Source organism: Corvus brachyrhynchos, unplaced genomic scaffold (genome assembly GCF_000691975.1).
Source record: "Corvus brachyrhynchos isolate BGI_N302 unplaced genomic scaffold, ASM69197v1 scaffold139, whole genome shotgun sequence".
NCBI classification, from domain to species: Eukaryota; Metazoa; Chordata; class Aves; order Passeriformes; family Corvidae; genus Corvus; species Corvus brachyrhynchos.
Window position 1 is genome coordinate 206,932 of NW_008246062.1, and position 26,100 is coordinate 233,031.

The 26,100-nt window shown below is 43.0% G+C and overlaps 1 protein-coding gene across 16 annotated transcripts in view; it reads right to left on the reverse strand.

The window, feature by feature from the left end:
* Positions 1-237: 237 nt before the first annotated feature.
* UNC13B (unc-13 homolog B) overlaps positions 238-26,100 on the reverse strand; it is a 181,206-nt gene continuing 155,343 nt past the window's right edge. For 11 of the 16 annotated variants that reach the window (XM_017746603.1, XM_017746600.1, XM_017746601.1 and 8 more), the window contains 9 exons: positions 24,358-24,510; positions 22,311-22,434; positions 15,787-15,843; positions 11,214-11,294; positions 10,686-10,833; positions 7,249-7,305; positions 4,645-4,737; positions 3,414-3,573; positions 238-2,246 (listed from right to left, as the gene is read on the reverse strand). In XM_017746603.1, the coding sequence (XP_017602092.1) occupies positions 1,961-2,246; positions 3,414-3,573; positions 4,645-4,737; positions 7,249-7,305; positions 10,686-10,833; positions 11,214-11,294; positions 15,787-15,843; positions 22,311-22,434; positions 24,358-24,510 (1,159 nt within the window). In that variant the 3' untranslated portion in view covers positions 238-1,960. The remainder of the gene's footprint in view (positions 2,247-3,413; positions 3,574-4,644; positions 4,738-7,248; positions 7,306-10,685; positions 10,834-11,213; positions 11,295-15,786; positions 15,844-22,310; positions 22,435-24,357; positions 24,511-26,100) is intronic. The other 5 variants (XM_017746605.1, XM_017746604.1, XM_017746593.1 and 2 more) reach the window with 2 other exon arrangements.

Genomic DNA, 26,100 nt, shown 5'->3' on the forward strand with positions numbered 1-26,100 from the left:
TATGCTTTTCCGTGATGTCTCAGAGTGTTATCAGAAGCCAAGGACTTCAGGGATAGATGTCCCAGACAGAGGCACCATGGAGGAGGGGGAAACTGACTCATACTCCTTGCTGGGCATCTAAAGCACTAAAGAAAACTACATACTGAACCTGAATAATTTCCGAAGATGCAGCAGTGATTCTGTCCTCCATGGTTTAGGAAACCCAGTCACAGTTACGCTCCAAAAGACAGCTCCAAATGCTGCTAAAAGAGTTTATTAAAGACCATACTAACAGTTCTCATAACAATGGCACGTACAATGATTCAAAATCATGACAAATAGTACGGAGTTTTGAAGAGCATTATTACATCATGGACAAGAACAAAGCAGATGTGCTGTCTCAGAACTCTACAAGCAGGCCCATGAAATACAGGAGTCACATCATACAGCTACACAAGTGTCAGAGAAAATAGAAAGGAAAAAAAAAAAAAAGTCATTCAATATGCAGTCCTTGAATTTATTGACAGTATTACAGTACTTTATGGGCAAGGACTGGCTTGTTCCAGCTGCACTTTCCAGAGCACAAGGGCAGCTGGAAAAGCAAAAATATCCCCAATAAAAACCCTCCAACAAACATGCCTCAGGTGCAATCACCACTCCAGACCTTCCTTCTTGCGAATTTTCAGTCAGAAATTCTGACCTCCCTGCAATTATTTTGCTCAGGACAGTGTTTTGTTTTTTAAGAAAACAAAAGCAGGACGCTTCTTTAAGACAGTGCAAAAATATTTCAATGGTATTGTCAATGGTATTGTAAGATTAATGACAATCAGCATGGGTGAATCACAGCACGGCCAACAGCATCTCCAAGATCAGAAGCGAATGGACGTGCTGCCCCTTGACCAGCACTCCAGACTGAGGGCTTGCAGAGGGGAGGTGTGCTCCTCTCTTCCAAGCAAGCCGTCATTTCTGGGTTCATAGTGAGGAATGGTCTTAGCTACTCCAGGGTAAAAAAATGCTACAGAAAGCCTGCGATATTAAATTATCCAATCCTCTGTCAAACACTAACAAAAGAATATTGAAGTGGAAAAAGCACATAGCAGCCATGTGATTCGCCATGGCTCTAACTCTACGATTCTAACGCTGATCCCTTCCCGACCGTGTCGGTCACGGCAGCCCGAGCGTGCCTTACGGAGCTGAGCAGCTTACAGCACCCCCACGGCCATCAGGGACTCCCAGCAGCACGTGGGGATTTGCACTCTCCGAGACACACCAGCTAATTACAGTGGCAGGGCAGCTGCAGCCTGCTCCTGGTGTGCTGCCTTTGCAGCTTTTGGCTACGACATCTCAGGCCCCACCCCGGGCTCGTGGCCCTGGTCTTGCCCGCGCTCACAGCAGCACATCCGTGGACATACATTCATTCGGTGTGCATCTTCAGAGCCATCTGCAACCTCTTTTTTAAGTAGATGTTGAGGTGTCTGTATATCACGTTGGCATAATCTGTGTCAGAAGATCCCCAGGCAGCTCCACAGTACGTGAATTCAATGAGAGATAACTGTGCTTTGTCAACCCCTCCAAATCATCTCCTCCCAATTTCCACACAGTTGTGTGTTTGCATCGTAGTGTGATTATGCAGAACCTTTTTAATGCCTGCCAAATTCAGAGGATAAAATCACAGTGCTGCATATCAACAAAACCCAGCAACTCCAGCCTCCAATATAAAATAATTTATATACACAAAGCAGAATTTACATGTTAAATAAGAAGAGATTGTCTCATTCTCTACGGTGTCTTACCCAGCTACTAAAAAATAAATAATTCACATCAGATTGATGGATTTGTTTCCTATACAGCACACGTGCGCTATCGGAGCTGACAAAGACAACATGAAAAAAACCTTTTGCAATTAATAAAAGAGAATTGTTGAACACTTGCACATATTGGCACAAGGCAGAAGAGGAAAGGGAACATTACACAGCTCAGCTCAGGTGCCTTCCTCTGTGGAGCGGGACTCAGATTTCAGCTTCACAAATTCCTTGGCAACTTCATCATTGGTTCTCTGAGAGAGAATCCTCAGGATTGTGAGTCCAGTCTCATCCATGTGAATCCTGCGCCCGAGGGGGCACCAGCAAGCACAGCTTCCTTTGTCTGCTATATCTCTGAGCTGCATCACTGCTATCCCCAGAACCCGGTCCTCCCGGGCAAAGCAGTAATCCTTCACACAGACTTGGAGCTCGTAGGCATCGGGGCCATCTTCATTCCCCAGGATGCTGGAAAACACACACAAGTTCATTTACAGTGTCTCGAGTGCAAAACAAAGGTGCCAGCAGCTGACTGGAGGGCTCTGGTAAGTCACAGAAAACTCCTTTCTACAGAAAACCCTGGTCAGAAAGAGAGAAGTAAAACCTACAGCATGTGGGCATTTTTTCCGATTTACAGCAGATAAAGTAAACCTGGTTACTCAAGAAGAAAAAATGAACAACCCCTTTCAAGCTGCCTTTGCAACTTGCGTGTGTGTGTTAAACTGTGAAATGAGAGGAGCGGGAAACATTAAAGCCATGCTAATAGATTTTCAACTCAGATGACTTTAAACATTTCTGCTTCTGCTAAGGGTTGCTTCATTTCAGAATTACTATTTTAATTAGATGAAGTCTTTGTTAAAGATTCAGGACCTTCCATTAATGCAAAAGCTAATAAAAAAAATCCCCAGCCCTTCTGATGTTTCTAAAATTAAAAGAATAAAAGGAACAATATCTCTTCACTTAGAGGGAGCCTGCCTTTCCTCACAGAACAGAACAATTATATGAACACTCCCTTCTCCCCCAGACATTTACAGCCTTTTGCTGGTCAGTTCTGCTCATCTCATTTTCATATGTACAGCTGAGAGAGCTCAAGCCTGCAGCTCCCTCTGTTAAGCCTCCCAAGAAGGAATATGTCCTTATAATAATGAAAGAAAATGAAATAAGAAGAGATCAATACTCAATGCTGAGAAACACTGCAATTTTAGCAGAGCAACTTACTACCAATTCCAAGGGCTGTATCCTTGGAAACAAGTTCCAAAAGCATGTCCTACAGGTCAAGTTGGGATAAAAACGCACATTAAGAAATAAATAAACTTTTATCCTCAACTCTACCAATAAAAAATACAAAATTCATTAAAGTGACAGAGCACAGTAAAATACGTTCACAGGACACACAGAGTATTTCAGAAAGAAGCCGAAGGACACTGCTGGTATAGAACAGACCTCAGCAACCCACCCGCAGCAAAAACTTCCATAATCCAGCTTTTCTGCAAAGACACCAAAGACAGGACCAAGCTACTGGTTCATGTACTCTTCTGGGCCCTGAGCAGGCTGTCTGGGGACACTGGAAAACCCTAACTGTCCTCTGCATCTGCACTTGCCACACCAGATGCCCAGGATATTTTTCACACTTACAAATGAAAGGTTTCGTTGTATTTTGGAGCCCAGTTGTTGCTCTTCGACTTGGTTGTGAACTTCCTCTTCTTGTCACTCTGGTGGGGCCCAATCATGGTGATTTCAACAAATGGACGGAACATGCCAGATGTCTGCCACTTCAGGTCGTTGGCTGCCACAACTGGAAGAGAGAGTCACAACCTTGTTTACAGTAAATACTCATTTGTGCTCATTGCTCTGGACATCCTTCAACTCTGCTCTGCTTTCAGTTTCTTGTTTCTAACCTGAAACATGACAGTGTCACAACACACATGAGCAGGACTTTTTTGTAATGCAAGGATTTGCTTTTTTGATCTAGTTTAAGTTCTGTGAAGGGAATTTAATGTTTGGGACAGCATGTAGCTTCTGCCATATGGATTGTCAAGAAATAAGCCCAAGAAAACAGGCACTCCTGCAGCTCCAGGCAGGTTGCCCTGACAGTTCCATGCTTACATCATCATTATGTGTGGGATAAGAAAAAAAAGGGGCATTTTGGAGGCCAATATTTAGGTATCTGTTGAAAAGGGAAAATGGGACTGCAGGTAAGACAAACAAAGCTGTGGGTGGTTCCAGGATCCAGACTTACTAGCTTTTAATTCTCATTCTATCTCAGGTCACTGCAGGGAACAGACTGAAGCAGAGGAAATAGCTCTGAAAATCAGCTTTTGCACTTCCATGTAGATTTAACCAGAAGAGAGGCCTGAAGAACTGTTTACATAAATCTTCAGAGGAAATTAAAGTAGTTAAGTATGCTGTATTCAAGCGAAGGAGATGAAGGAGGAAAAGGAACCCTGGGATGAATCACTGCTTTGGTTATTTTCAGAGTGGCTGGGGGGGGACCAACATGGCCTTCAGGACGGGGGAGAGGAGCCTCTGAACTCTCAGTGGCTCTGTGATGTCCGGGTGCTCACTGAGCAGTTTCGCAAGATCAGCCTGCCCTGTTCTCTGCAGCACAGACTAAACTGTGGCGCCTGGCGAGAGCCATCATCTGATTTCTGTTTACTTGCATAAATCGCTGCCAATAAACAACCGGGCTGTGCACTGCCATGTCACTGGCTGCACAAGCTCATTTGCTGTTTCTCTTCGTGTCCCTGATGTGAAACAGGGAAAACAATTCTGGCCTGAGATCCCACGAGCTAACACAGAAACATCCTGACTGCCAGCTGGAGATTTGCCCCGGCGAGCCTGAGCAGCAGCATGTGCTTTGCCATACCTTTCACCGTGACCTTGTGCTCCCCAGTTCCTGGGTGGGTGTACAGGTCAATCTGGATGGACACTTCTCCCACGGGATCATCAACACCAGAGCCTGTGGGAAGAAAATCAACACCCCCCGCCACGCACACATGGATTACTTGTTATTGGCGTAAGTCTTTATGGCCTCAGGAAGACAATGTGGTGTTTTCACAGCACACCTCCCAGAGCCAGCTTCTCAGTCAGCACCGAGAATGTCACGGTAGTGCAAGATAACATCAGGCTCACATGCCCAACACACATAAACACCAGCACTTCTTCCACTCCACTCAAGACTGCATCCTATTGAGGACACCAGTGAGGATTTTAGAAGAATTTAAAAGACCTAATGCTCAACAGTGGACCTTCACAGGGAGCAAGAATTTTTCAGAGGTTCCTGCCAAGCTGCTGTGTGTACATGCAGGCATTCCAGTGATGGGCATTGGCATTCTTGTCTGCTCAGGGAAGAAGGGAGGACAAAAAACTCAACAACAACAGAAAAAGGAGGAGAGGACATCACACAACAGAGGAAATTTAGGGGAAAAAAAAGATATAGGTGTTAGTGATTTGCACGGAGCCATAGTGCAGTCTCACCCTCCAAGAACCTTTCTGCATGTTGTACATCACTTAAAAGTTGTCATCTTGACTGCCTATCTGCTTCCCTTTGGAGCACGATGAGAACCCCCCTTCTTTGTTGTGCATCAAAAATGTTGAGAGAGAAGCACTCACAATTTGCATACTTATTTCCCTTTATCAATTAGCCATGGAGAAAACAAGATGTAACTTCAGAAAGGAAAGACAGTATGTTGGTATCAGAGGGAGCTTTCATGAACCTTACAATTCATATATTATGACTTTTTTCAACTTTTTAACTGTTAATCACAATTATCATCATGTAGTATATGGAAATGACATTTTTCTGGGTAATACAATTAAGATGTCACGTAAATTACAGAAAATGACTGCTGTGCAAAATGAAGATCAAGTTTTGATAAGAGAGTGAGATTGATTTGACTTTCTCTTTGATAACTGCCTGACCTCAGTTTGACAATTAGCAATGCTGTTGTAATCGAGATATTTAGAGGGTAATTGAGTACCTATGAACAGCATTTTTTTCGTCAAATCTGAGGGTAAGATACATTACTAAGTGAAAAACTGGTCTGTTTGAAATTCTAGATAAGGAGCTTGAAGGATATCATTAAACAAACATTTTGAGTAGACTGATCTAAAAAGTTAACTTCCACAAGAACGGTCTGCCGGCAGCAAAACCACTCATTTAAAAACCAAGAGGTTGAGAGCCATGACACTGTGCAATTCTCTGAGGCAAATTACATGCCACAGAACTGTAGGCAGTGAAAGTCACATTAATATACAAGTATCTGAGCAACCAAAACACAACCTCAAATTATTACCTCAGGGTAGGTTCTCATTCTTGACCTTTAGGCTGTAACAAATATAATCTTGAAGGTACTGTTTCCTCCCTGGTTAGAAGTGCAATGCTGCTTTTTTTTCTGTATATAAGCACAGAGCTTTAAAATTGGTAGGCTTAATTATTGACCTGACCCATTTGATGGTGTGGATCTGTCACTTACACTGTTGGCATTTTCCACAGAAACAAACAGAATTACCAACAGTATGGCCACAATCCACAGAAACATTAGCCAACAAACACTCAGGTCTTCACTTTATTGATCCTTAGTGTAATTAATCGGTTATAAAGGAGATGCTGATGCCTCAGAAGAATGGGAGCAGAATCATTCCATTACCTTTGAAGAAGACAAAATTTACACTACAGTTTTTCCTGCCTTCATTCTTGTCTTTCTATACAAAAATCTTGTTCTATGAACTGAAAATTTCAGAGACAAAAAAGCAATCTGAAGACAGCCAACAAAAAAATATTCTGAGCATGTACAACTGTGTGCATACACATACTTGTACATTTAGTGACAAGCAGATTTAATTCTTGACATGAAGGCCTCATTGGTATTGCAATACTGAAAGGTGAAACTGCAGAACTGAGCTCGTGCAATGGGTTATAGATGTGTTTCACCTGATATAAGAAAAAGACTTTGGACAGCAAAAAATAAATTAAGAGATGAAACACTGCAAGACTTAATATATAGGGGTCTCCAGAGCATCCAGACCTTTAGCTAACCCTGCTTCAAGCCAGATGGTTCAAGCTTGGCCATAGCCTTGAGTGCGTATCAGACATTCCCATGTATTACAGTAGCCCTTCTCAGCAGACCACACACATGCAAGTTCAGGACTTGAAACACACACCCCATGGTAAAGGGTAGGGAACAAGTCTGCAGCTTCTTCCAAAACCCAGTCCATTTTCAAGACAACTTTCACATCCCATGAATAAATCTCAAGCTTGGGAACAGGCTCTCAGGCAAGGTACAGACTTCCAAACCACACCACTTGTGGCTCAGTCTGTGGGATGCAAGCATTCGGTGGAAGTTCACTGCTACAAGGGAACTGCAGGGAACAGGACTCTGGAAAAGGTTTCTGAGCATGGGCAAGATGACTTCAAAAGCAAGGCAGTTGGGTAATGTTGTTATGGTAACAACATTAATCTTGAACATACCCTTATCAGGAAGAACGTCCTCATTAGTGGTAAACCTTATACCTTTCCCATCATGCACTGAGACATGAATTCAAAAGGCAAGAAAGCAAGCAGGATAAAGAGAGAAGAGTATGAATTACAACACAATTAGCAATGTCACTTAAACACAAGGCAAATATTCTAGCTCTTAACAGACAAAATATCCTCCTAGATCTTCTGCACCAGGCTTTGGAGAGCAAGGCTGTCTGCAAGTAAGGCATAGTCTGGGTTAAAACAGAATTTGTGCTGGCATAACTGAACTGCAGCCCTGATCCTGCAGAGCAAACATTTAGCAGCAATAGAAGTAGTGCAATAGAAGTCTACTCAGTAATGAAATGAAAGCAGTAGCTACTTCACAAACTGGAAGGTGCAACCACTGAGCACAGAAGTAAGAGAAGCAAACAGCATTTAAATGATTCTGCATGAAGCCATGTCCTCCCATGGCTCATGGGACTTATGCAAAGGGAAACCTCAATCACAGAGCTCTGGTAAGCAGATGTCAGCTGTAAACAGTGGTGCTGCCCCTTCTGTCCCTTCAACCTGTGTGCAGCTCTCCAAACCCATATACCAGCCGTGGTTAACAAGAAGGGTAAGAAAATATCCTTCTTTAGCCCCAGTCCTGGGAGAGAGTCACAGAATCACACAATATGCTGAGTTGGAAGTGACCCACAAGAGACATTGAGTCCAGCTCCTGGCCCTGCACAGGACCACCCCAAGAGTCACACCTTGTACCTGAGAGCATTGTTCAAACAGTTCTTGAACTGCCAGGCTGGTGCAGTGACCACTTCCCTGGGGAGCCTGTTCAGTGCCCAACCACCGTCTGGGTGAAGAACCTTTTCCTACTATCCAACCTAACCCTCCCCTGACACAACTTCAGGCCGTTCCCTCAGGTCCTGTCACTGGTCACCACAGAGAAGAGATCAGAGTCATGCCTTTCTCAGAGATATCCTAGCACTGATTCTGCAGATATTAGGTGGCATAGCTCAGATCTTTTATTCCACAAACAGGGTCCAAAATTCTCAAACCTACTAACATACAAGATGCTGATTTGTACCAGTGGCCTACCATGCCCAGTGTTCCCCACAGTGCCTTAGACTAAGTCACAAAGAAATGTCATCAGTCAGCTATGAGATTTAATTGATGATCTCACAACGTGTGCATATTATGCCCTAACGCCAGAGCTTCATTCTTTCTAAGCTTCTTAAAAAATACATAAATACCCAGGCACCCACTTCTGTGGGAGCCCTGTATATTTCTGCTTCTGAGAGATAATGACAATGTTCCATTATCTTTGTGTTTCTGCTAAATACTTGCCCTCAGCGAAGCTTTACAGCCAAATCATGCATTGCATGAAGCTGCTTTTTCATATCAGCTTTGAATTTGTCAGTTTTGTGACTTCAGTGGAGCACTTTCTTTCTGTAGTTTTAAGTACTCCTGACTGTAGCATGGACTGCAGAACATCAGTGCTGCCACACTTCCTTGTATCTTCGTTCATCATGACAGTTTAACAGGATCCACACAAAAAACTAGCATCAGTTCATGGTTTGGATATATAACGGGAAATATGTGCACAGAACAGCAAAGACTGTAAGCACTCAAGTGTGCACTCAAGTTCCCCGTTAAAAAGTGGTTTGCGTAAGTGATGGCAACAGCCAGGTTCCTGGAGTCCCTAGTGGATGTAGCAGTCTTTGACCCGTCTGGCCACTGGATGTCATCGTTGCTCTGCTGGGACACAGTGACAGGACCATTCTCTCAAAGGTACTGATTTTTTATTTAATTTCAGTGTCTTAATGCAGTATGTTTCAACATAAGGAAGACTAGACTGTGCTGCTAAAGGCAGGGATCATAGAATCACAGAACCATCACAGTTGGAAGAGACCTGCAAGGTCATCTAGTCCAACTGTCAACCCAGCACCATCAAAATCATCCCTAAACTATGTCCCCAAATGCCACATCCAGACACCTCTTCTACACTTCCAGAGATGGTGACTCCACCACCTCCCTGGGCAATTATTCCAGTGTCTAGCCACCTTTTCAATGAAAAAATAAATTCTACTATCTAACCTGAACCTCCCTTGGCACAACTTCAGGCCATTTCCTCTCATCCTTTCACTTGAGACATGGCAAAAAACACTAACTTGCACCTCACTACAACCTCCTTTCAGGTAGTTTGAGATCCCCTCTGAGGCTCCTCTTCTGATGATTCAACCATCCAAAACTAAACCAAACTTTTCTCTCTAGAAACAAACCTTGTTTTGTTCACGAAATCTCTGAACTTTCCACACTGCTAGGGGAATGCCAGTATCAAGCAGCCTCATTGGCACACAAGGGAAAGTGTGCAAATGGAGTGCTTTCCCCTTGATCCTGGGGCTCAGTGTGATGGCATGCTGGCAGAGTTAGTACAGTATGTGGGGTCGCCAGCTCTCTTAGGCTTGGAAGGAGTAAAAGAAAAAGGATTCCATGCAAACAGATGGCAGAAGGACATGCCCATGGAGTTGTATAACTTTGCATCTGGGATGAAGTAGCTTAATGGCAAGGCTTTTAATTAAACAGCCTGAAAACTTAAAAATACCAGTTTTGGTTTAGACCCAACCCCTAACAGCATCTGTCTCCTCTTACTGCAAATAGTGAGATTCACAGTCAGCCAGTGAAGGTCCTTGACTAGAGACCAAATTTTTTCAGTACAATAATATGGAGATGTTCACATGAAAGAGATGAAATTAACTGTTTATCCCTCCAAAATCAATGAAACAGCACTACTGAGCCATAAGGCTTCTCAGAGAGTCACCAAACACTTTGGTGACCCATCCCAGCAGCTTATTAATATGTTGTGGTGATCTGTAATCATCTAGCTCCCACATACCCTGTACTGGCTTGCAGACAAAACAGTGTATTTGTTGCTCTCCTGAGAGATTTCTCCCTTTACAGGAAGCCTGTAGCTCCATAACTCATCAAATTGCTGTCACTCAGCCTTAGTCAGGGCCACATGGGCTGTGCCAGCAGCTGGTCTGTGACCCAGGCACAGGCCACACACGTTAACCACTGGTTTCTGCAGTGGTGTCTTGCTGAAATGGTACCTCACACCACTGTGCAAGTCTCAGTACAGTAACTTCAAATTTCACTTAAGCCACCCACCCACATTAATTCATGAAACGTGACTGTTAAGTGAGGATTGCAGAGAAAAAAAGACCACAAACACCCCAAGCCTTATGTTTCACAGAGTTCTGCTCTCTCAAAATGTAGTCAATAGAGTGGGAAATAACCCCCTTTCCCTCCTTTCCAGTTTCAAAAGCTCTGAACTGTCACGCTTTCAGAAATGTTACTGCCAAAAGCACTCTACAAACTGGCAGTACCAGGGAGAGAAATTATGAACAGATCCAAGAGCTCCATTGAACTCTGCCAATACAAAAGAATCTTACCCTGAGCTGTCTGAGATTGGACAAACGTTTTGATGAGAGTGTCCGTGGTCTGAGTGTAGAGGGAGAGAGCATATCGAAGTGACTGCAGGTCTGGGCTCTTCTCCAAGAAGGTTTTCTTCAGACCGTTGCCACCAGCATGGAAATATTGCTGAGAGTGAAAAGAAATGGGAAAGGTACTGAGCAAGAATTGCAACCAGCAACCAACAGGTATGTGCAATTGTATGTACGGATAGGAAACAGCTGGAAAAATTCACAAAACAGCTTCTGTACTGGAAACCCAGCCCTAATACAAAAAAAAAGCATTCCTGTTCCAAAGCACTTAAATATGAATATGCTGACTCCCAGCATACCAGTCCCCTGAACCTCTTCAGGTGTAGACAAACATGGCAGTATTCCCTTAGAGCCTTTATCACTGTGGCAGTAGGGACAGACTCCTGCTATCTCCTAAACCAGGACAGGTACTGTCCTCCCAAAACGGAATTGAAGATGGAGTTAGAGAACAGCAGAGACAGAAATGGAATCACTTACTTTGATTGTATCCAGTGCCAGGTCCAGGACAGCACACTGCTTTGGAGTGAGGCTCCTGGTTTCTTCTCTCACCATATGATCCTGCAAACAACCATTGTATTTGACATGAGCATGCTGTCAGAGGCTAAAGGAAAAGGAGTCCCCAGTATCATCATTTTCTCTGGATTCACGCTGTATCTATGTGGTGACAGCATTAATTCAGCTGTTCGAGTAATGTTTAATGGAGTCTCTCAGAATCATTTATTACAGCTTAACTTGAAAATAAACTAATTTTCTCTCTTTCTTGCAGGCACAGAAGACATAAATAAGGAAAGAACTGGACAAAGGTAAGTGACAATTTAAAATCACAGTTTGTCTCTCAAGAAAACCCAAACAGAAGTCTGCCTGCCACCACTGTCATTCTGGGGCAGCCACAACAAAACTCTCCAAATACCACCTTAATCAAGGAATTCTGAGGACCAGACATTAGTCAAAGTCGTTTTATGTCATTTATGGATTTTTTTAACTCTTCCAACTACAAAGGTCACTAATTCATTCCATCATTTGCGTAAAAGAAGAAAAACAAAAGAAAACACGTTTGCTAAAAGAAGACATTGTTCCCATTGAAACCCACCAACTCTAATAGCAAAAAGCCAGGAATCACTTGGGAAAGAATTCCCTTTCCTGCAGTGGAAGCACATTCCTGTTAGACTCCTGCCTGACTACAGGGATGTGCCATCCTTTGTCATTTCACTAAGCTCTTTCTCTCTGATGCTTAGTCTGGGTCTCAGGGGAAAACAGCGTATTTTAGAAGTCAAAGCTTTGCACAAACACATATTCTAACTGAGCTGCTGAAAGTCAGACCAGTTGACTTCAGGTTGGGTCCTAAATCATTCATTAAAAAGCTGCAGGCCAATCAGGCAAAAGCTATTTATCCCTACTCTAAACATGTCACAGCCCCCCTAGACACTTTCCAGGAGACATGCCTGCTAAATTGCCTCTGCGTAAAACACACCTAGTGTGTGGCATCATGTGCATCTTTCACAGGGACAGACCTGCTGGCTATTTTGCAGCTTGCTGATTCTCCACACTGCCTGGTGCTGTCCCCATCCATTATCCATTGCAATCCATCTCCTGCCTGACAGAGACAGGACTCTCTGCAGTCTAGGGGCAGCACAAGGCGTTTGCTACACTTCTCACAGACATCTAGCCATCAACTTTACACAGTGCAGCCTTGAACTCCACAGAAGATGCCTCTCAAGTTGTCAAGTTTCTCAGACAAGTTCACACCCTGCTTTCTTGAGTAGCAGAGATGTGCCTTGACACGCCTCTTCCCCCACACAGGATGTCCCTGGTCTGGGGGCTGTGTGCAGGGGCACAGTACTTGGTGAGCTGCAGCGTGTCTTCTGTTGTGATATGCTGTCCTGAGGGAAGCAATAGCCCTCCTCCCTCTTCTTTGTGAGCTGGGGGTAATTCCGTTGAAGATGATGTGGCTTCACACTTCAGTACACAGACACTTCAGCACACAGAGGGTAAAGCATTCTTTTCTCTGTCTGACAGTCAGATTAAGTGCAAAATCAGCCAGAGCCCAGGGCCATGTTCATGGGAGAGGCCAATTTAGTCAGGATAACTGTGTTCCCGAGGCAGAGCAACTTTCACATCTGCTAAAATGACTTTCTAGGCCTGCTTGCCAGATTCCCCAAACTGCCACAGAAACCAGGTGGTCAACACTTTTCTCTCAAACACCTACAGAGCTTTTCAGCCCCCTGAGCGGTCACTCCACCTGTGCCCATGCTGTCAATGCACAGCAACACATCACTGCTTTCTCCGAGTTTCCCAGTGTCAGTTTCTTCAACACATTATGTAAAAATAACCCAGAGACTGGACTGGTAATATTTGCACCTACTCAGAGAGGAGCCCACGACTGCCATTCCTGTGCATACCTGCCCTCTGCAAATCCCACGCTGTTCCTATAAAGAACTGTACACGTGCTACCTTGCACTTCCCAGACTGCCAGCCAGGAGCAAGAAACAAATATTTACATCAAATAATTATGCAAGTTCAAGCAGAAGAAGTAAAAAAAAAAAAACAAAAAAAACCCCAAAAACTAACCAAACCAACCCAACAAACTTCTCATGATCTCTCAGACTCATCCTTGTGTTCTCCATAGGTATTCTCAGAAGAAACTCTGTGGTCAGAGTTTCTGGCTGTTTACTCTGGGGGCAGCACAAGGGAGAGGAGGCAGCTGCTCCCTGCACCAGTTGCTGGCTATTAAGCAAACTGAACAGAAAGAGTTTGATAGTAAGTGGGAGGCAGGTATGTGGCACCAAGGAGCCAGATTTATGGTTGGTTTTCTGAGCATTTTAAAATACACTGTGAAATTGATTTGTCATCAGGATGAGAGCCTGTGCTTGTCAGGTCTGTCAATCTCAGTTTTCAGCTGAGTTATCTGATTCACTAGGGCTCTGTTCTCCCTGGTCTATTTAAGACCAATAAAGCTTAAAATCCATCCCATAATTTTCCCAGGTTTTTAGTGGAACTGCAAAATGCAGAGGAGGAGGGCTCTGAAGAACCATGCCTTCCTTCCCTGTTAGCTTGTATGCGCCTGCAAAAACAAAAGGACAAAAACTGTAATATCCACACTTCTTACAGGGACTCAAACAATTTACACTCTTGTAACACTCCTATTCTTCTGGAAATTTTTGGACACAGTGCCATTTCCCTTATGGTCTCCAAAATTCCGGTGCTTTCACACTTGAGCACAACTGTCTTGCCACATAAAAAATCCTGTGCACCTGTATTGCTGCTGTTCTATAGGTGGATATGCAAATAAAGACCTGAACACAATAAAGGCCTGATTTGCATGATTATGTGCATTTCTAAAATTGCAGTCCAGAGTCACCAAAGCTAAGCTCTACAGTAACGGCACTGAAGACAGGCTGCTGCTGAGGGACGGCATTCACCTGACCAGTGCAAATGGAAACCAGCAAAGCTTCCAAAACATTCTCAGCAGAATGTGCCCTGTACATGCTCAGAAATTCCAGTAATGAGAAAATATGAAACAAGTAAAAGATAACAGTGAATTTCAGTGGCCACGCCCAAGAATGCAAGCAACCACAGGAACTCACAGACTGTCCTTGTGACCTGGGGAAGAAACAGCAAATTCAGAGCTCTGCCCTCAGACACCAGGTGTACATGTAAAAGGCAGGGATGGCTTCTCTTCCTCCACTTGATGAGTCCTTACTGATGTTTTCGCAAGGAAAAGGGGAAATTCACAGGAAACAGGAGTCACATTTGGATGCTGCGGTTCTGCTGCCACTCTCCCAGGCTGGCTACAAAGCTCCTTTCTCCCCATTTTTCCCATGGAAGTGACACACAGCATTGCAAGCACAGGAAGCAGGGAAGGAAACAATCCTCATGAGCCACCATGTCACCAGGGATAACAGCCTGACTGTGGTACTGCATACGGCCATCACTCAGCACAAGTGACAGCTTGGGAGCCACACTTGGAGTTTATGCTAGGTGACTATTAACTGCTATTTTACAGCCTCAAAATGTAGCTGGAGAACAGGAGCATGTCTAATGACACTCCTGCATGCCATGATCACTTGCTAGGACTGCTAATAAGCACTGCCTTAAATGAGCTGTGTACTGGCCACATAAGCATGTATGGAAAACGTATCTGGTGGGCAAGGGACATAGGTATATGAAGACAGCTGTATTAAGTATGCAATACAAACTCAAAAATCAACAGGAAGGGACAAATCCATTTTGAAACGGCACTAGTCACTTAGAATAATGTCCTTTGCACTGGGAAGATTTCCTTGATCACGCTCTGAGACAGAGTTCAGGTCCAGCTCCATCTCCCTCACAGCAGACTGTGCACTGTGACACTTCAGATTTAGACCTCCTCCTCCTCCTGCACCCTACCTGTCTTGTAGCACAAGACCAACCACAGCACAGTGCAATCTGAGTGCTGTAAGGCATCACTATTTTCATACCATTGCTGTCGTGATCAGTGAATTAGTGTTTGATTCGCTTATGATGAAGTGGCGTGCACTTCATAATGCTCATGTCATGCACTGTCACGTCATGCACTGTCAAAACACATCAACAGAGCCTTCATGCTAAATGCCAGCTTGCCTGTGAAGGGAGCCCACGCAGAAGGAATTTACAGACACAGGCTCTCTTCCATAAGCAACAGTTATTTTTGTAACAGTCCATGTAATTCATCCATATCTAGCACAAGTGTCTTTCCAACCATTAGGGACTCCCTTTTATAAATGGGGATACGGAGGAGCTGGCCAGATATTGAGGAGTCTACTTTTTTTCATTTTAAATCGATGTACCAGACTTATCACCATGTATACAGAAGAGAAAAACTACACTGATGATTAAACCCACAATAAGATTTAATCTTAAGTACTATGCTAATGTTAGTAGAATGCATTTAAAAGCACATTTAATGCATTTAAAGGCATTTCTCTACAAATGCATTCAGCAACAAACCACTGCAAGCACAAGACATGCTATGCACTACCACACTTCCATGCTTACACACAGGGACATTAACACAAGCCATGCAGGACAATACCTTCAACTTTGACAAGTGTCCCAGTTCCTTAGCAGCACTGAAAATCAACTGTGTGCCCTATGGTTGCAAAAGTTAGAAAAGAAAGGAGGGGGGAAAAAAAAGGTTATAAACAAAGTTCACATATTTCTTCTTTGAGCAAGTCAAGTCAGTTCACAGCAACTTTACATAACCACCCCAAGGCCAGGTACAACAACTGGACTCCTTGCCAGTTTATTACCTAGTATAAACACTGGCATTTCTGTGGATACTACATCAAGAGCTACTTCAGAGCACAATGTCTTGCTAACCAGTTCACTCTTGCTTACAGCAGCCACTCACACAGGATGAACCTTCAAATGGATTGCACAGGCTTGGGGTACAGGCCATCTCCAAACACTCCTTTAGATTTCACGCCTAAATACACATGAAGACAGCAAAGACTGGCCAAAGCAAAAGATCACACAACCCCAAGATGATGAGAATCCCTCTACAGAGGCTCAGTCATCAGGGTGGGGGTAAGCACAGATCAGATCAGAAACAAAACTGGCCCTCAGCTGCTTAGGCCTGAGAGATTGCCAGTCCAGTGAATACTACAGCATTGCCTTCAAATGTCCTAGAGCTTGGTCAGTGGCTCTTCTCCCCCATTGTGCCTTCCTGAAGCTGTATAACCAACGAAGAAACATAAAGGGAAGATGAACTCCAGTGACAGGAAATCTTGCTTCAAGTCACTTCACCACTCTCATTGTAAAAAAGTCTTCCTTTTATCTAGCCTAAATCTACCCTCTTCTGGTTTAAAAGCATGCTAGCTACATACCTATGTACCAATTGGTTATTTAGGCATTTGGAAAATAAATTTTACACATAAAATGTGTTTCAACCAAATCAGGTTGCTCAGAGTCCCATCTAACCTCGCCTTGAATATTTCTAGGGATGGGGCGTCTTGTATGAGGACTGTTGGTTTCACAAACTAAACGTCTCCAGTAAATCCAATTCTTCCTCCCTCTTCTTTACTATCCTTTCTTATCTTAGCAGTCTTTAACCCTCCCACTTCACCACAGCAGCCATGACCACTCCCCACCCCAAAATACCTCAAACTGTAATGAAGCAAGATGTAAACCCACAATTATTACACTGCCCTTTGCCCCTGCCTCTGTCACTCAGCTTTCCTTTGCTGCCTTCTCTGGTATTTGTTCATTTGTTCCCTGACTATTTGTTCATAGCCAGCCTTGAACTGGCTACTGCTGCAAAGATCACTGCTGAAATAACTCTTTTTTTTAAGGATTAAAATGAACATCAGCCCCTCTAAAAGTCTGCCCTCAGCATAAAGTCCCTTTATACCTGTTGCTTGGGGTAGCAGAAGAAAAACAAGCAGTTTATAGATACAACACTGGAAAACCTGAGACTTGCTCTAGGGCAACTGGACACTCTCTGCCCATTAGAACAGCAGCCTAGAACTGAATTTTTAAGGTGAGGGGGCCTTTTCTTTAGTTTTTCCAGCTTTGGAAATTTATTCAAGCTGAAAAGCTGTGACCTGAAACCACAGATCACCTCTTGACTTTCTCTACTTGTAACCACCAGCTAACCCTCACTGTTTCTCAGCCTTTTATGTTTGCTGAATACAAACTGACACAGAATGAACATTATTGATTTTGTAGCTAAACAGAAGCTCTTGATAAATGATTAAATTCACAACTTTTGGCAGGGGTGGAGGGGAAAGTGCAGGCAGCACAATGAATCCACAAAGGAAAGCTTCTGAAATGAGACTGAGAGCTTAACCTGTTGTCAGTTTCCAATGGGTAGTGTTGAAGAGTACAGCTCTCTAATCTGAAAGAGCACAAATTTCCATGTGTTTCCAGCAAGGAGGGTTGAACATGACTGCACACCAGCAGCAACAGAGAGATTTCAATGTGGGCCATGCCAAATAACCCACCAGAATAAAGGGTTTCACCAGCCTCTGTTACCCAATGGATGTGCCTGCTGTTCTGTATGATTTGCCACAAAATTTTGTTGACTTACAGATCTTAAAATTTAAGGGTTTTCAGTCTATTGACCAAGCAGGAAACAAAAACCAAAACATTTTTATACCCAGAATTTTGAAAAAGGGAGTAGTCCCAAAACACGGTAATATCAACATTTCTTAATTCAGTATTTTCAGCATTCACTGGACACTTTTTTATGTATACATTTGAACAACATTAACCAGCCCAGGCATGTAGTCTTGCTGCCTCAGGCTTCTAAGGAGGGCAGGTCAGTAACACTGAGCAATACCCAGTGACTGGATACGCTCCGTGGAACAAAGCTGCTCAGATAACTCCCAGTTCTTGCACGCTAAGAAAATCCTCATCCATCAGTGACAATCTCTGTCAATGCATCTGCAAGGAGAGATTATTTTGCTGTTACACTGAGTTTGTCATCAATGCTGGTAACATCTAATGAAAATCTGGACAGCTCCCCTGCCAAATGGCATTCTTGTAAACAAGATGCCATGCTCCTCAGAAAAGTTATTTATGCATGGAAAACATACCACAAAGCTCTACAGACAGCACTTATTCCAGTTGTGCCAGGGAGTGAAAACAACTAAACTTAAATTATCAGGTAGCTTTGAGAAAAGCTGCCCACAATGGAATTGATTAAAATGTCAAGGATAGAATATGAGGACAAATTAAATTCTTATCATGAATCATGCCTAGCTCTGTGGCAAACGCAGCTGGAAAGGGGATGGTCCTTCATGCTGGTTTTTCTGGCTCTTCCCGTAATACTAGTTTTACTTTCCTAAACCCCTTAGAAACAAGAAACACACCTATAGTCCACAACACAGAGATTTTCAATTCCTTGTTAATGGTCTGATGCTTTTTTGTCCCTTCAGTGAAAGCATTTAGAGAAGGATCATCAGCTGACTGAAGTCTAATTGTTGGAAGCCAACAGAACTGCACTGATTTATACTCCAAGTGACTCAAATCCTTAAAGCTTAACTGTCCCACTGCTCAGCTGATAAAGTTAGGAAACAAAAGCCTGCTGCAAGTTTTTTGGATTCCAATCCTTTTTTGGAAACCATATTATTAGCGATGCTTATTTTTCTGAGACATAACAGTGAAAGGAAGTTTCATCTGGTATTGTACATTCTTTTCCCATATTTTTTTAGTTCCTATGTTCAATAACAATGAGATCTGATAATTTAACTTAGCATTTAAGTTCATTTAAAAAACTCAATCATCTCTGGTAATGTTTGTTAGCACACATAAAAATGAAACTATTTTTTAGTTGTTGTGGTGTATTAAACCACAAAAATTGACAAAATAGGCTTAAAAGTGGGATGAAAAGAGGAAAATAATTACTTGTCAGTACAGAGAACTAGGCACATATGCAGTTCATAGACCATAATTTTATTCCACTCTAAGAAAGTTTTTTCTCCTCATCACAGAGGCAGCCTTGAACTTTTCTGCTCCAAGCTAGCACAAGGAAGAGGATTCATTTAAACTAACAGAAGTTAAGAAAGGTTTCAGAAAACCTTTTGAAGCCACACTCTCCTCCACCACAGAGTAGGTCTGGAGCAGCACAGGCAGATGAGCCTGAAAAACAGTCTGGAAGTCAACATGCAAATTCTGTCCTCAGCTTGAAGAAAATTTAGTTCTTATCCTGTTCTCATTTAGTGAAGAGAAGTCTGACAAGTAGAAAAAAAGCACAGCAGAAGCAAGCACAAACAGAACCTTATGTGAATGGCTGCAGTGTACTGTGTGAAATAAATAAAGGAGAGACTCTAGAGGAATCACCTGGGTGTAAAGTGAGCACCTCTTCTCTCACCTGGCTAGTCACTGATGGCACGGTACAGTTTCATCCTAAGCAGCAGAGAAAGAGATGGATAACTAAACTGTTAATATCCCCACGTGTTGTGCACTGAACCCCAGAGTGTATATCCACTTAGCCATGATAGAAGGTGTTTAATTACATGCTGGATCTTAAAATTAGTGAGGTGTGAATTACTTAATGAGTTACTGGAGATCACATTGCTGCTAATCTCACAAGCCACAGGCAGAGAGTGCTCAGAGAAGTTGAAGTCACCCATCTGAAAGTCATGAAGGACCAGCAGCTCAGGTCCTCAGAGTGGGAGGTTGTGAAACTGCCCTGTCCCCACTGGATTCCTCACAGAGTTAACACTTTCTCACCTGAGCCCCACACAGCAGAATCTTCCAGAAGCTAATTTAAGTGGAATTGTTAAGTCTGGAGAGAGGCATTTAAGCGCTATGCAGTGGCAGGGTCACACAAGTGACAGGCGAGGCAAACTGCAGTGTGATGGGAACCTTCTACCCGAGTATGCTTTCCATGCTCTCCATCAAAAAAAAGACTTCTGCACCTCCAACAATTTTGCAGAAAGAAGAGAAAATATTTCATAAAAGAGATTCTTTTCTGCCATGAATATCCTCTACTTCTTAAGGGCTGCACATGAATTTTAGGACAGAAATTCCCATCAGTGGTCGTTCAAACACGGAGAGGCACCACCAAGGCTTTCTGTTCCTGAGGGCTGGGAGGAAAGCGTGTTACAGTGCCTGAGGCTATTTGTGTCTGATGTGCTTTCAAAAGAAAAGAAAAACGTAAGAAAATAAAAAGCCAAATTAGATAAGAGCTGCTTGGCACAGAAGTAGAATACCAAAGAGAAAGTACTGCTTCTGTCCATGCTGGCAACCTTGTTCTGCCTTGCCCTGCTGGCCTTCACTGCTGGGAACGATGAAAATCTGGTGGTGACAGAATAAACTGCTATGCCCCAGAGAAAAGTGGAAGCAGCTCTTCGTCCTTGCAGCTCATCCAGCCTCACCACAGGTTCCCTGCTCAAGGACTGCAGACAAGGCCATTTTAATCATTGCATTGTTCCTAACTGTCCTTCTGGAACAGCAACTCTTTTCCAGTTTAGACTAGTTCAGCCTCCTTGCTACCATACAACTAATTAGACACCAAGAAATCCAGCTATGAGTATTTTGCATTATCTCAGACAAGTGAGTATGTGCTTCAATTTGCTTCATAATTTGAAACTGAGATGATGGCAACAAGAAACTATGAAAAAAACTTGAAATGGCTTATAGCAACATCCTGCAGGTTGCAAGAATTGGCTGATCACAGTTATTGCCTCTTTCACGATACAAGTACTGAATCACTCTCCTACTCTGCCTTTGAAATCCAAAACTAGCAAGCATAAAGCTCAAGCAGCTCCTCCCTAGTTCTCTCTAAGGCCCTTGATCTCACTGATTCCATTCCAAATGGGTCATGTTAATGCTGCTCCTACATGATGATTTTAGCACCTGTCCCCAAAGACTCCTTTTTAAAAGCAATTCAACCAAGACAAAGAAATTTTGTCTTCCTAAGTTTATTTTCTTTTTCTTCTTTATGAATCACAAAGGCAACTAGAAATGATTATTCCAAATCTGAGCTCAGAGAAAGCAGTCTTTAGCAAATTATGCCTCACGGTAATTTTATGGTTGTAGGTATGACAGCACACTTCCTCTCAACAGTTTTATTTAAAGTCATCATCATCAATGCCAGGGACAAAGGGCCCTCCCTCTCAGAGCAAGAAACACCTAGAGCAGGAGGCAGGTTTGAATCACTTCCCTGGACACTGCAACCCAGGAAGCCCAGTCCAAATATGTGAGGGAACTGCTGAATAGTGAAAACCACTATTGTTCTACTCACCACTGGGAAAAAAGTAAGGCTACATAAATGAGCTACAGACCGCAAGTTTACTCTTAACAGCAAGAAGAAAAGAAGTTCTGGATCATCTGCAAATAATGAGGTTACAGACCAAACTTCACCCTGCCTCCAACTGAGTGTCATCCCCCAGAGCAGCTGGGCATGCATGACTGACATTTAATCAGTTTCTGTGGTTTCTCAAAACTGGAGAAGAGTTAATCTTCCATTGTTAAAAGCATCACTACATTCATGACACAGATTCATCCAGCATGTCCACACAGCTGAACAATTATACAAAACCCTGCCTTTGAGGGAAAACTATCTGGACACGCTTCCAACTCCCCAGCATCACAAAGAGAGAAATCCTGCCAGCCAATGCTGGTGTTAAAGACTTCTGGGAGGGTTAAATTGGGGGATGGGTGATTAAAAATCACGCTCAAATTAACCATGTCTAATTGTGAGAGAGACACTCTGGCTAATAAATAATCAGGCAAAAGTGGCTACAGATCATGACCTAAGCCCATGAAGCCTACCTGTTCCATAATCCCCCCCACACACAGAGCTCTCCTGAGAGGATTGCAAAGCCCTAATCAGTGCAAACTGATACACTGGACAGAAATTCCTTTTGGATCATGGATTTTGAATTGTGGTTTTTTTTCTAGAGCGTGCTCTGTATCTTGCAACCCTACCATAAATAGAGATGCTCTCTTTCTTTACCAAGTTTATGTCTTACCAGACATGTTTTTCCATCCTCAGGCAGGCTACAAGCAGACAATTTTACCTGTATGGATGACTCACTAGGTCGGGATGAGTTACACAGGCAATGGCAACACTTTCTGGTATGAGTCAGGAAGGAGAAAATGCTTTACCGTATGGTCTGTAAGAGGAGGCAGCACAATCAGCTTCTCCATGGTGTTCATTACCACCCTCCAGAGCTCTTTCAGCACCCGTTTCAACACTGTCTTTTCACACACAGTCGCAAACAATGTCAGGCTGCAGGGAGAGAGCAAGAACTGAGTAAGTACAGCGAGCACAATATGCAATGAAAGAAAAGGAGCTGCATATGGAAGATTCAGTGCCCTATCCAAAGCAGTTTGTCATAACAATTGCTTTAAGGGTAAAAATCTTCCCTTTTCGTAAAGCAGAGCCTGTGTTCACCCTTGGAGTTCTAGCACTAAAAACACTGGCGAAAATGGATGATTGACATTTCTGACCCAAATAATTTCTATATATTGACCTGGGGATTACAGAAGTTATCGCTTGGTGATAGGTGGTTGGGAATAATATATATATAATCCAAGTAAGTGCAGGTACCATTGAACAGGATCCCTTTAAGATGTGTCTGGCTTACAGATTATATAGAAAAAAACTACAAATATAGAATAACTGGTTTTAAGCTTCAAGGGGTTACTATAATGATTTCTGATGGATACCTAAATTAATACTTCCCAGAGTGCTGTGCAGAAATTCCTGCACAGCTTCTGATAGCTGCTGAAGTATCTAAATCTTTCACCTCTAAAATCACCCCAAAGTATTTCTTGGACAACTCCATATTTTGTTGTGATTGCATTCACCAATCACCTGCCATGTGTTTATCTGCTTTAACACAAAGAGCTTTATCTCCCTAGCTTTTCTTCCTTTTTTATTGTCCAGGCTATGAAAAAGGCCAAGAACTGTTAGAACCTCCTTTGAAACATTTGTTGAACTTCGGGATTTACCAATCACACTGTGAGAGCTACAGAACAGGAACTCTGTGGCCAGCAGCACTCAGACAGCTGACTCTTCTCCATTATGCACCATCTTCTCCCAACCTCCCTTCTTCCCACAGCTGGTTAGACAGTAAATGAACAAAACCAAACAGGGACAAGACTGATGTGGGTGGGATGCAGGAAGCATTAAAAAATACTCTCCTTCTGTAAAGGAGGAAAGAAAATAAACCAGACATGCATTATCATAATCAAATTACTCGCTCCACAGCTGGATGGCAAGCCTGTAGCATACAAAGCTCTCGGTGGTACAAAGGAATCTGGCTTTTCAGGATTCATGACGGCATGCATGGAAGATGATCAAATGAGAAGGCTCCTAGATGTAATGACTGCTGCAGAGTCACTTAGTACACAGTGACCCAAGAGCAAGATGGGATAATCAACACTAAGTGCAACCAACCCCCCTATATTTTAAACTTGTAAAGCTTCACATCTCTTGCAGCATTTATTATGAAAATTGCTGGCCATTCCTTACTAAATTAAGAACTGATGTAAAGCAGCATTAAGTTTAACTACTACAAGGATTAAAAACCATTTCTGTTTGCAGTTCAAGACTTGACTTACAAAAATTATGTCCAGTAGCCACATTTAGCTGTCCCTGACCAGCTGAATCATGCTGCATGGTATTAATGCAATGGGTTAATTAAAGCAATGGATCAACCTTGGGCACATTCCATGGTTCAGAAGCTTATCTGCTAGTCAGAACAGCAGCAGGTATGACTAGAACACACATTTGACACGACTGTGATACTGAGTAGAATATGTACATAAGCAGTACATAAGCACTGTTTGCAATATGCTTGTAAATTGTCTACAGTAAAATCTCTATAGGACAAAAACCCACAGCTAGAAAATTCAGAATTTCAGTCTTTTTCACTGCTTGATCAGCAGTGTGTTTTGCTGATTGCTATAATTACTGGAGGTAGATGAAGAACTGTGAGTGTGCTTTGGCTCTGAATGAAGGCTAAAGAGCCTATTCATGGCTTGTGAGAGGCAGATAAGGGAAGAAAAGGTATTAATTCATCTTGAAAATTTGGAGACTGAAAATCTCAGTAACAATTCAAGAACAGAGAGCTATTTTCCCCTCTGCCTCATTCTTGTTCCAATCCAATGAACCATATGTATAGCATATATTTGAACACTCCCTTACTTTCCATCCAGGAAGTCCATCAGTGGTCTCAGGACATTATCTGCATCTTGTGCAACTGTGTTTCTGGCATTAGCAGCAGAATTTGCTGTCCCTTTCACTTGACAGAGGATATCAGACATTTGCTTGACACACTCATCAATCCGAGTCTGAAAGCTGCACAGATAGGAGAGAGGCAAAACCCAAGATTATTAGTGGCAGAAACACAAGGTAAAAAATTTCAAGTTCACTCAGTTTCACCCTCTCCTTTCACAAGACTTGCTGTTCTTTGCCTTACTGTATTTGTTACCAAGGGGCATGCTCTCCAGCTCCTTATGCCCACCACCCACACACCTGTGAACATGAGACACGAGCACATTTGAGAGGAGTTTGTTCATTCATCTTCCAGCAAGAAATGATCCTTTCCTGACTTCAAGAAATGCTGTTAGTCTTAGCTCAAAGCACTCTGCTCTACCCTTTGCTTTCTCCACCACAGAGACTGGGATATCACACAAAGCAATGACACAATGCATGCCCCACTCTAAGCACCCAGGAGCCCATCAGCAGAAATCCAGTTATGACCCATCATAGGCTAATTCTTTAAAATAATGGAGACAGCCTGAAGGCAGGCACCAGCTTAAACCAGTTCACTGCCATACAGTCCACACCAAGTCTCAAACTGGGATGTGGGGCTCAGCTGCAAAGTGCAGTGTCCCTGTAACGAAGTGACACACAAGGCATTAAAGCACAATTACTTTTCCACCTCTTCCTGCTAAGAGGCGGTTCAAAATTAAATAATGCAGTGATTAAAAATTATGAATAGATCAGCAGAGCTGACAACAAATCAATTCAGCAAATAAAGGAAAATGCTTTGACATTTAAAAGAACAGTTACTAACAATAGGCACTACAAGTGACATTTAACTATCCATTAATGGCACAGAGGTTTGAAAACAGGAAGAGAAGCCAGTGTTAGGAGCTAGGGTAAAGATTTAAAAGCAGGTACAAAAGTTTGGAAGTCAGCTTTACAGCTGCAAAAAGGCCCTGAACTTCTGATGTGCGAGCCACTGGGGACACCTGTGGGTTGGGTGTGAGTGTGCAACTTCTCTGCCCCATGGCTCTCATCCTCTTTCTCCACCTGGTCACCTTTCCTGCTCTGCCAGCCTCATGGCCCCTCTTGCTCAATTCTAGCCTGCCTCTCACTGGAAAAATTCCAGAGCTGTCTCCCACCTGCCCTGTTTCTAGAAGAAAGAGTCCTGCAGCAGTCAGTTGTGGCTGCAATGTCAGTTTAACCAGAGACCTAAGCCACATCAAGTAAAAGGGCATAAAAAATTTCCTGTGCCATTAACAGTCCCTGTTCTGCCACAGACCAATCCCACCCCACAGTTCTCCCATCACTACATCAATTGCAGGACCCTGCTTCAAGATGCTTTAAACCCCCCAGTCAGGGATGGAAAATAACAATGCCTTCATAGATAAAAAGTAATACAAGCCAAAATGGTTACCTATTTTATGAAAAATAATAGATCAGTTACTGTGGCAACAGGTTCACCTGAAAGTGAAGCTTGTGTAGATGTACAGCCTAACAGGAACCCTTGGCAGCAGCAAGCTAAAAAACACTTCACCTATGCTGTCAGACAGGGCCTGCTGCTCCTTAATTCCTCCAGGAATTCCTTCCTTCACTCCTACAGCCTCCAAGAACAAAACATCAGTTAGCCTTGCATGAAGGATAAACCCTTCCAAGACTCCTCTCAAAGTAGAAAATGCT